This window comes from Topomyia yanbarensis, chromosome 2 (genome assembly GCF_030247195.1).
Source record: "Topomyia yanbarensis strain Yona2022 chromosome 2, ASM3024719v1, whole genome shotgun sequence".
Lineage (NCBI taxonomy): Eukaryota > Metazoa > Arthropoda > Insecta > Diptera > Culicidae > Topomyia > Topomyia yanbarensis.
Window position 1 is genome coordinate 310,430,004 of NC_080671.1, and position 12,007 is coordinate 310,442,010.

The 12,007-nt window shown below is 38.2% G+C and overlaps 1 protein-coding gene across 2 annotated transcripts in view; it reads left to right on the top strand.

The window, feature by feature from the left end:
* The window catches only part of LOC131683553 (protein masquerade), a 37,208-nt gene extending 25,450 nt beyond the window's left edge, over positions 1-11,758 (top strand). For both annotated transcript variants that reach the window (XM_058965613.1, XM_058965614.1), the window contains exons 3-7: positions 8,592-8,870; positions 8,944-9,440; positions 9,497-10,566; positions 10,628-10,826; positions 11,023-11,758. In XM_058965613.1, the coding sequence (XP_058821596.1) occupies positions 8,592-8,870; positions 8,944-9,440; positions 9,497-10,566; positions 10,628-10,826; positions 11,023-11,424 (2,447 nt within the window). In that variant the 3' untranslated portion in view covers positions 11,425-11,758. The remainder of the gene's footprint in view (positions 1-8,591; positions 8,871-8,943; positions 9,441-9,496; positions 10,567-10,627; positions 10,827-11,022) is intronic.
* Positions 11,759-12,007: the final 249 nt, after the last annotated feature.

The window sequence follows — 12,007 nt, forward strand, 5'->3', positions numbered from 1 at the left end:
TCGCCCCCGAAAACCGGAGTCTGACCCGGAGGAGTGGCAACCCTAATTTAGAATTTAGTTCGCAATCCAGCATAACAACTTGAATTCATGCATATCCAATGGGTAATACAATAAAAAAAATTCTTTCGGCCATATTTACGATTTTAATGACCATAATGTAAATAATGATAACCAGACACTAAAAATTTTGCATCGGAGCGTAAGAGGTATAAACAATCTCTCTAAATTTGATGAAATTTTGTAAACCCTTGACAGTTGTAAAACTTCCATAGATGTTATAGTGATTGGTGAGACTTGGTTAAAAGACGACAATTCTAATGTTAAAGCATTTTTCGCGTGCAGGCAACACTCTAGCGGAGGTTTAGCTGTGTATGTCAATTAGACTATCAAACATAGAATTGTAAAAAACTATACCGCAGAAGGATTTCATCACATTCACATCGAACTGTTTATCAAAGGACAGTTTTATGATGTTCATGGAATTTACCGTCCTCCTAGCTTTGATTTCAATGATTTCTCAGCCTATCTAGAAAATTTTATGTGTTCAGTCCAATCGAAGCACTCATGTGCTATTGTAGGTGATGTAAATGTCCCAATTAATCTTGGTGATAACAATATTGTTGGTAGATATAAAACACTCTTGTAATCTTATGGCTTTATTTGTACAAATGTTTTTCCTACCAGACCAATTAGCGAAAACGTACTTGATCATGTGCTATGCAAATTGGGCGATGTAAATCGAGTGCGCAATGACACAATATTTAACAATCTGACTGACCACTCTCAGATCTTAACAACTTTTAAAATTACAGCTGAAAAGGAACCAATGTTGCTTACCAAAAAATTGTTAACCATCGCCAACTTAACCACGAGTTTTCCAGCTTCGTTAATGGTATTGATGTCATTGTCGACGCGGAATCTACTATTCAATCTATCGCATCCACAGACAATTCATTACATGAACGTCATACGAAAACAATAACTAAAACTGTTAGAGTGAAAGATACTCACTGTCCTTGGATGACTTTGGATTTATGGACTCTAGTAAAAATAAAAAGCAATTACCTGCAACGTCTCAAAAGTAATCCGGCGGATCAACATCTAAATCAAATGCTATTGCATGTATCCAAAAAGGTCGATGCCACAAAACGATGGGTAAAAAAATCCTTCTATGAAAACCTTCTTACTAACACACCTCATTCAAAACTAAGGAAAAACCTACAAAGCACTTTTGGCTTAGCAAAGAAACGCGACTAGATAAATCCAATCGTCGATGGTAAAAAACCAACAATAATGCAGAAGTCTGTAAGACTTTTAATATCTTCTTCTCTAGTATAGGACAAAAACTGTCAAATGATATCTCCACCACCTCAAACATTTGTCCTTTAAGTAATGTTCGTCGCGTCCGTGAGTCAATATTTTTGCGTCCTTCATCAACAAACGAAGTAATTATGCTGATACATAGCCTAGATAATAAGAAGAGTAGTGCCCTGATAACATTCCTGTGAATATGTTAAAAGGAAATTCTTGCGCTTTTGCTAGAATCCTTTCTCAATGTTTCAACGTATCTGGTTATTACCCTGACTGTCTCAAAGTGGCTAAAGTCGTCACTGTTTTTAAATCAGGTAACTGTTGTGATTGTAATAATTATCGTCCTATATCTACACTGTCCGTTTTCAACAAAATCCTCCAAAAACTATTTGCTGCTAGATTATTAGAATTTTTGAACAAACACAGCGTCCTCTATAGATTTCAGTATGGGTTTAGACAAGGCTCTAGCACCCAAACTGCTATAATTGAATTAGTTGATCTAATAATGAGCGAAGTGGACCGTAAAAACATTGTTGGTGCTCTATTCTTAGACCTTAAAAAAGCATTTGACACTTTGGACCACACAATACTGCTGGCCAAGCTTGATCGTTACGGTATCAGGGGCATTGCTCATTCTGTTATTCATAGTTACTTAACGAATAGAAAGCAATTTGTATTTCTGGATGGTGAACGTAGTAGCCTTGCTCCCATTGGAATCGGTGTCCCTCAAGGTAGTAATATAGGGCCCTTGTTATTTCTGTTGTATAATAATGACCTAGGTAACTTGAGGCGATCTTAGTGTTCTCGACCAATATTTTAAAGCAAATTTATTATCACTAAACCTTTCTAAAACTAAGTACATGATCTTCCGATCCATACGGAAAACTTTACCAACACATCATCATCCCAAACTTAGAGATTATACAATTTAAAATGTGGATTGTTTCAAATATTTGGGTATAAACATTGATTCTGCGTTATCCTGTACACACCATATAAAATTTGTCGAAAAGCGTGTGGTATCCTCTTGTGGTATTTTGTGGAGAGTTAAAGCGTTTTCCCCAGCGACCTCTGTTGATCTACTACTTTGCATACATTCATTCACAACTTAACTACTTAGTATCGGTATGGGGGCGAGCAGCGAGCTCTCACCTTAAAAAGCTACAAACACTACAAAACAGATCCCTGAAAATTATATTTAAAAAACCACTTTTATATACGACTTTGTTGTTATACTCTGAAAGTGCCCACAATATTTTACCCATAGCCCACTTACGTGACGTACAAACACTATTATTCATACACGACAATCTACATATCTCCATCGCGCAGCATAATATACATTTTACAATTTTAACACATTCTCGTTCAACACGCCGAAATAGTAACTTGCAACGCATTCGAGCAGTCACAAACCTTGGTCAATAGCGGATTCTTTTTATTGGTCCTACCAAATTTAATGCATTTCCACTTGACATGCAGAGAATCGACAATCGTACCATCTACAAGGCTAGATTGAAACAGTACTTTAAACATAGGCTTAACGAAATATTTAATTAACGATATTGTTTTGTAATTTAATGTAAACATCCGTCAGCAGTATTTATCTTAACTTTAATTTAATTAATAATGTGGATCCCTTAACACCTTAGTTGATTATCTTATCTTAATTGCACATCAGATAGATATAAATGTCAGTTTGTTTTATTTGTTTTTGTTGCCATTGTTCATGAGCTGAGACAAGTTGCATCCACTACCAGGGGGCTCTTGTATGAGTTCTTTGGTGTGGGAGAGTGTGGTGGGCAATTAAAAAAAGGATATTTATGCGTGCCTCATATCGGAGTTCACAACTCCATATTTTGAATGTAGGAAACCGATCAACTTTTGCGAGGTCTGGATGAGAGGACGTGTTAGACATAACGCTTTGCTCTGAAAGGGTTTCGCATGAGCTGGAAAATTGATAGATTCCGAATAAAACTGAAACGTCTCTATCCGATAATAAATAATACATCATCTCAATCATCTTGATATCACCCTTAATGTTGCAACTTATCGTAATCTTAAATCAACAAACTGGGACCTCTTTTTGGGAAACTTGGCAACTAAATATCATGGTTATTTTCCAACAATTAGTCAACTAAACGATTTGGATGACATCGTGGATACGACAAACTAATTCATAGTAGCATCCTACGAAGAAGCTTGTCCATTTCGCCCTGTCAAATCGTCTAGGGCAACCTCTGGAGGGCTAACTTTGAAAGAATGAAAAAAGATATGAGAAGAGCTTGGAACCCGCGTCAGCGTGATGACCAGGACTTACTGGTCAGCTTGCGGTGCATATTTGAAATGTCTTAAATCTGCATAGAAGCCTGGCTGGCAAAACCTATGCAGTAATGTTAATGGTTAAATGAAATTCTCTCAAAATCCTTAAAAACCAGAGATAGTGTTTATGTGACGGACGAAAAAGATATACCAAATTGTCTATTCGACACACAAACTTCCAGGATGTATCAATCCGGATCTGAACAATGTTCACAGATCTCATTCTGATTAAGTTTTATTTTTGTGTTTCGAATTCATCTCGTCAGTAACTAACACCATCTGGGTGTCTAGTTAGACGATGTATCTAAACTAGTACCCAAACTAGCACTAGTTAGATACACAAAAAAATCCAAACAGTCCGCACGACACATGTGATCGTTCAAAGCAACTGCCTTGTCCCGAGTGATGTCCCGGGAAGCAAATACAGAAACTCAGGTTTACTGACGAAAAAGCGAAAACGAACTCTTGTATTTTGGCTCGGGAGGCAAACGCCTGGCATTATTCTATCTTAAATTCCCATAAAGGAAAATTGGACTGAACCACTTTGTGCATTAAGGGCACAAAACCTAACTTAAATTAAGTTTTATTTTTTGTGTTTCGAATTCATCTCGTCAGTAACTAGCATCATCTGGGTGCCTAGTTAGACGATGTATCTAAACTAGTACCCAAATTAGCACTAGTTAGACAAAAAAAGATTCCATTCTGATGATTCGGACTCCTGAGCGTTAGCAAGCACATTGGTTACCACTGAATCGGTCAAGTGGGCCATTGACAGCTTTGCTCCACACCAATCTCCTGGAAAAGATGGATTCTTTCCCATGCTACTGCGAAAGGAAGTTTGTATGCTCAAAAATGTCTTCAAAAATATTATGCTTTCCTGTCCTGCTACCGGGTATATACTGAAAGCATGGCGAGAAATAACTGTTAGATTTATTCCCAGGGGGAGGGGGTCTAAGCTATACTCAAGCTATGAAGAAGCCACGAGTTTTACGCCTATCAGCTTAAGTCCTTTTCTTCTAAAAGCTCATCAGGAATGTTAGTCTAGTTGAATATCCACTGCACAAAATGCAACATCTGTATCAGTATGGGGAATCCACAGTCACTTTGCTCCACGATGTTGTTTAAAACATTGAGAAAGCCTTCTCACTCAACAATCTTGCTTGGGTGTATTTTTAGATATTGAGAGTACTTTTGACAGTGTGTCCTTCCAGTCTATTTTGGAAGCGACGCGCGGTCATGGGGCACCTGCATATGTCTCGGATTAACTCATTGATTTCCAACCTACGAGTTTGCTGACGATTACCAAATATGTACTAATTACTGAACTTTGCATCGGAACAATCTTTGACTTAATGAAACAAGCATTAAGAGCTGTCGAACAGTGGTGTCGACAAGATAAATTATCAGTAAGCCCAACTTAAACTTCAATGGTTCTTTTCACAAAGAAGCAAATAACAACCGGAGTTTGTCCCTTGCAGTTCTTCGATTCTGAGCTACTGTGTGCAGATCAAGTGAAATACGTTGGAGTTATATGGAATTCCAAACTGAATTGGTCCGCTCACATTGAGTTCAGAGTCAAGTAAATTTGCATGACCTGTACATATAAACAATAAATTATTAATTAATTTACTATTTTCAGTGCGAAAAACGCTCAGAAATTACATGGTAGATGTTTCATTTCAGTAAAAATACGGGAAGTTGAGGTATAAGGGCACTTGATGAAAAAATATGATTCCCAATGTCAGAAAATTTGATGTTTCTGAATTTTTCCAGCAACGAATCTATTTCCATTTTGTTCCTGACAATTTTCCACGTACAATAAAATTCATTTTATAAAAATTGATGGAAGAATAATAGAGACATATGCACGAGAAAATGATAAAATTTGGTATGAATTGCAAAATGCTTTAGAGCCCCAAACTTCTCGTATTTTGACACAGGTCGCAACGATCGATTGTTGAAATTTTTTCACATTAAAAAACTGCAAAATATGTATAATTAGCAGCATAGAGCAGAATGGTTGTTATGAATAGGAGATTTTTAGGACAAGATGTCCAAAAACTCCAGCTTCCCGTATATTTCGAAAAACGGAAATATTTTCATTGAAATGCTAAAAATGTTTGCTTTAGAAATAGGTATAAACTGAAATTTTCCGAATACTACTTCAAAGGTTATAGCATTTAATATATTTTTCCTCATATTTTCCCATAGTGCCAAAGTCAAATACTTCAAGCGGGGCACGGTGTTTCCAAATAAACCTTATCGAAATTGTTTTAACCACGAAAAAACGATTTGCGAGCTATAGTGTCTTCAGCAAAGTTTGTCTATAAAATATTCCCCATCTTATTAAAGTATTAGTTTGGTGATTAATTATTCTAAAGCTGAGAAGCAAATTTTTGTTTGGTGATTTATGAAAATAATAAAAAACTGTATTCAACAAAGTCGTAGGGAATATAATAGGAAACAACTTTGCTGAAGAGACTATATATCTATCATTTGATTTTAATACACATTTGTGAAGTTGAAAATCACTTTTTTCAATATAACGTTTCAGCGTGATTTTTTAGAATTTTAAAATGTTTTAAGATTTTGTTCGCCATAAGAAAATACACAATTTTTGTTATGCAAGTTTATTTCTATCTCTTATATATGTGGAGTTATACAAAGTTTTAGTGCCAAAAAAACAATATTTTAGTATGAAATAACACTTTAATCCGCAAATTTCCGCAGACAAAGCCATCTATCTATAAAGCAAACGCTATCCAATCCAGGGATAACCATTTGTCGCATTCTGTCTCTTGCATGCAAAAACATATATTCAAAAAAGCGACTATAAAACCCTTTTACAAGACCAAATTACATCACAAATTTAAGGGTAAAAGGAGGAAGTATGTAGCATGTTGTTACATAGGGGAAAGGTAGCAGAGAGAGGGGTTAACATAGCTTACCAAGTTTTTTGCTGTTGGAAAAACCGAATGAAACAACACATAGTAAGAACGCTATGCCTTGGTGGCAACCACATGGTACTTTAAGTTTGTTATTTTCCCCAATAAATCAGTTTATTTTAAATTACCGACCATTCCGCACTTAAAATAATCCTTGAAACGTTAACCTCTGATAAAGACACGCTTTAACTCCTTATGTTAATATTAAGAATGCAATTTATTATCGAAATCGACTGTAAAAATTTCGATGAATATGCTTTTAAAACCTCACTAATTGTCGTTGGCCTGCATGATTGCCAGTGTCTGTACATAAAATCGTAATTCATGGGGTCAAAGTGATTTCGTCTATCCTAATTCCTTTTGATCAATTGTCAGAAAAAACTTAGCAATCCATGAACGAAGGCTCACAAGGTTACAGAAAGGATCATACTCAAAAGTCCTCTAGGGTGGAAACCAACACAGATCTAGTACACCGATTGTTGGAGAATCTGGTCATCTAATTTCATAAATCAGAGGATTTCCATCGAAGAACAAGACTCCGTTATCGGAGGATGCGAGAAATCTTTTGGTCGGGCCAGGTGACAATTTGCATTTTTGATGCCAAATGACTTTAAAATGCATGAAACGTTGAGATTTGATGAAATATCGAAAAAAAATTTTTTTGACGAAAATTGCCTTTATGGACTTTGATATATTTTTGCCTTTCTCATATAGAAAGGTTATGCAATCACTCTAAAATATGTAATATACATTTCCATCATTGTATTGAACATAACCAACCATGGAATCGTAGTTTGGACAAATGAGAAAGGCAATATTGCTCCACTAGGTAGATTAAAATAGGTTTATTAATTTGTCTTAACTTTGTGCTTGTTAATGATCAACTCTGTATCTTTAACATTAAAAGTAACAACGTATTGCGTGTGTGCCCTGAAAAATGATGCGGTGATATGAATTCGCGCCGGGTATTCGCTAGTCATGCTGCATTTTCAATTTGACGGTGGTCGTCTTGTACGCAACCCGCAAATTTTTTTTCATGACAAAAACCACTTCAGTGTATTTTAGATACTTGTCGCAATTGATAAAAAGGATTTGATCATATATTGTATAGTTCATTTGATGCAGGATTAATTTTTATAAATGTGCGACATTTCTCCCGACAATACCCTACTGTATTCCAAGCAGACTGCGGGATACAATCGGCCCTTCAACAGAGTTTATCCGGAAAAGTTATAAAGTTCTGCGCCGATAGTCAGGCTGCAATCAAGGCCCTTAGCTCAGACAAATCACGGTCCAAGCTAGTGATCGCGTGCTTAACCCAAATCGAATATCTAAGCATCGTCAAGACTATCTTTCTTGTCTGGGTGCCCGGACATCTCGTGGGCAAATGCGCTGTTGCAGCAATGAAACTGTTACTTTTCAAACCTCAAGTACAAATTGCCAGCCGATCCAGATATTTCTCAGCGAACTTCAACAGTTACATGTGCTTGAAAATGTCTTTTTTTTCTCTTCCCGTTCGACCAGAAGTCTATAGACTGATACCAACACTGAAGAAGATTACAAGTTGTAGTCGAGATACCGGTGTCTGTTGTTAAATAGTGAAGTGCAAGTGCATTTCACTACAAATAATCATAGTGGAATTAAATGGTAGAAAATCCGTGTAAAGTGCTACCTTTAACTATTTCGCTTACTAGATGTTTGAATAAACCAGATTTTAGTGATGCGCGAGATGCGGAGTCTTCTTACTTGGGCGGTATTTTGACATCTAAAGAGTAACTATCAAATTCAAAATGGGGACCATAGATAACAATGTCAGCAGGATTCAGCAATCATTATATCAATTCCTATAAAGAAATGTAATTATGGAAATGACTATTATTGCCTTACATTTTCGGTATTCTTTTTATGTTTTAGTAGATCTAGGCTTATTTAATTTCAATCTGTTTATTGATAAATAATGTATTACTGCAGACCACAAAAATAACACAAAACATCGTTAATTTTTCATTTCAGGATTGCTGGACTCGATCACTAGTACAGAGGATGCCAAAGGATGCCCTGGTGTCTGTGTACACACTCTGGCCACACTCATCTGCTACGAAGTATTGGAAGACATTCCGTGTCCGTCTCCTAGTATGAGATGCTGCGTTGAAAGTCAAGCCGCAGCGGCGAACATTTCCACGACGACGGCTCGGCCGAAGACGACGACTACTCCAAAACCAACGACTACTACACCCCAACCCACAACAGAAGAAAAAATAAAGGAAAAAGATAAGGATAGCAAAAATAATTGTAGGTGATTAAAACGTTTACCCAATATATCAACGAAAATTATTGATTAAAATTTCCTTGCATAATTTTACAGCGACTTGTCCTGGTGTATGTGTGGCAGATAGAATTGCAGAGTACTGCGAAGCATATCTCACGACACCTGCACTTTGTAAGAGCGGAACAAAGTGTTGCGTTTCAAGGGACATATATCCAGATAAGCCCCCAGCGGATCTCTACGTTCCGACGGCCCATTATGACAGCAAAGCGAACAAAACTACAACGCCTAAACCGTATTCGAAGACTACGACGGATAAGACAGGGTCACAAGAAGAACCTCCGAAATCAAAAACTAATCCACCACCCAAACCCACAAAACCAACGCCACCTAAATACAAAACGACGATTTCGAGTTCCCAGGGAACCGTTCATAAATCCTGCGAAGGAGAATGTGTTAATGGACTATTTGCATTATTCTGCGATGATGTCGATAGTGAGGCATTCTGTCCTAACGAAGGATCCTGTTGTGTCACTGGAACCGCTGAAGACAATAAACAGGAACTTGTTACAACCACAAGGAAGCCTGCCACACCGGTAAGATTTGTTTATGCAGTGCAATCTTAATCCTTCCTAAATGAAATGCTTTTTAGCCACCACTACCTAGATGCCCAGGTTTCTGTATGCTGAACATCATGGCAGCGTTCTGCGAACGACCATCGGTTTTGATACAGCATACTGCAAATTGCAAACGTGGATCAGTTTGTTGTGATAACACCAAAGTTCCTGTCACCAGAGCTCCACCTAGGCGACCTCCGCCAACAACAACCACAACTACTCAAGCTCCAACAACAACAGCAGCTCCAGATCCCAGAGAAGAATGTCCAGGGTCCTGTATAGTTGGTCTACTGAGTTTCACATGCTTCCGAAATGCTGAAATGACCGATTTGTTCAAATGCAAAAAATCAGGGACCCAATGCTGCGCTCCAAAGTCTAGAATTCAAGAAGTTCAAATGGCAGTCGGTAAAATAAAACCTAACGATACGGGTATCTATCCCCCTCCACCACAGAATATTGCTCAGCCTTACCCAGTGCAACCCCATCAAGTTCCAATACCCCAACAGCAACCACCACCACCTAGCTATGGTCCTCCGGTTCCAAACAACTATCCGGGGCCAGTGAGTAACAATATTTACGAGATTCCCCCAACGCAACAACCAATCCACCAACATTCACAACCCGTGTACGAACCAGTACCATCAACGACAACGGCCAGGCCTCCAGTTTACTCAAAATATGTCTGCGGGGTAAAGGGCACCAGCCGTGCGGCTCGATCGTTCCTTGATCGAACAGCTATGGAACATTTTGCTGATCATCAGACTCGTAAGGGGCGACACATCGAGATGGGAGAGATTTACCGATCGAAAAGCACAGAACGCTTAGTTCTGGGTCATAGCATTGTCCCAATTCCAATTATTTACAGCGATCACAACGATACGGTTCCTGAAGATCTGAGCCATCATCCTAGTATAAGCAGGGCCAACTCAACGACTGTCAAATATTGGAACAGTCATCGACAAGCTCGGGTCGTAGGTGGAGAAGACGGCGACAACGGTGAATGGTGCTGGCAGGTCGCATTAATCAACTCGCTAAATCAGTACCTGTGCGGTGCGGCACTCATTGGTACGCAGTGGGTCCTAACAGCGGCGCATTGTGTGACGAAGTCGGTATGAGTAATGTTCAACGGGTGTAAAATTTACTAATCAACCACTTTGTTGTTTCAGCATCGTACGATCGGGTGATGCAATCTACGTGCGGGTTGGTGACTACGATCTGACACGAAAATTCGGAAGTCCGGGTGCTCAGACGCTCAGGGTTGCGACCACCTACATCCATCACAACCACAACAGCCAAACGCTGGACAATGACATTGCCCTACTAAAGCTGCACGGGCAGGCGGAATTAAGAGATGGTGTATGTCTGGTAAGCAGATACGTTATACTTTGAATATGAGGACGATGGAACGAATCTGTCGGTTCACTCGACTATCACCGCTAGATATACAGCGGTGATAGTTACACAAATTATTGGCGGTTTTATTTTTAGAAATTTAATTAAATCCGGCAATCAGATAATTTATAAAAGTCGAAAAAATAAACCAAATTTATTCTATTTCTAGGTTTGTTTGCCGGCCAGGGGCGTAAACCACGCGGCCGGAAAACGGTGCACAGTCACTGGGTATGGATATATGGGTGAGGCGGGTCCGATTCCCCTACGGGTTCGCGAAGCAGAAATCCCAATTGTAAGCGACGCTGAATGCATACGGAAAGTGAATGCTGTTACGGAAAAGATTTTCATACTGCCAGCTTCTAGTTTTTGTGCCGGCGGCGAGGAAGGGAATGATGCCTGCCAAGGCGATGGAGGTGGTCCACTCGTCTGTCAGGATGATGGATTTTACGAACTCGCCGGTCTCGTCTCCTGGGGATTCGGATGTGGTCGGGTGGATGTTCCGGGTGTGTACGTCAAAGTGTCTTCATTCATTGGTTGGATAAATCAGATCATCAGTGTCAATAACTTATGATCGGTGAAAATATGAAACCTTCGTTTCATGAAGAAAGTCTCTGTAAATTACACTAGAACAGTCTGTAATTAGAAGATAAGAAGTACGCAATAAGTTAATTTATTTTTGATTATTAGGATTTCACTCATTTTATTTAACTATAAGATTTCATCTGAAACCCGCCCTAAGAACTATTCTAGCATTCATCCTGTAAACTTCACAAAATTTCAAGTCAACAATTACTTAATAATGCATTATGTTGAACAAACTAATATACGTTCACGCAAACAAAAATAATTTGCATAAGCATTTTTTGAATATCATGGAAAAGATGTCTATTCAAGTTCCATTTTAATATGACTGTAAATTAAAAATATTAATATGAAAGATAACTAAAGTTGTTAAAATAAGGTAAATATATCTTGATAACATCCATTATACGTTTTTGATTTACATGGACCATTCACATTTGAACAGATCGCCAGACCTCAGACTCAGACACAACTCACAGAATTCTTACATGTACGCACAGAAATCCAAATCAATCATGTTTTCATCGACAAATACTTCTTCATCTACACGCATTACAAATACCAGGTGAATA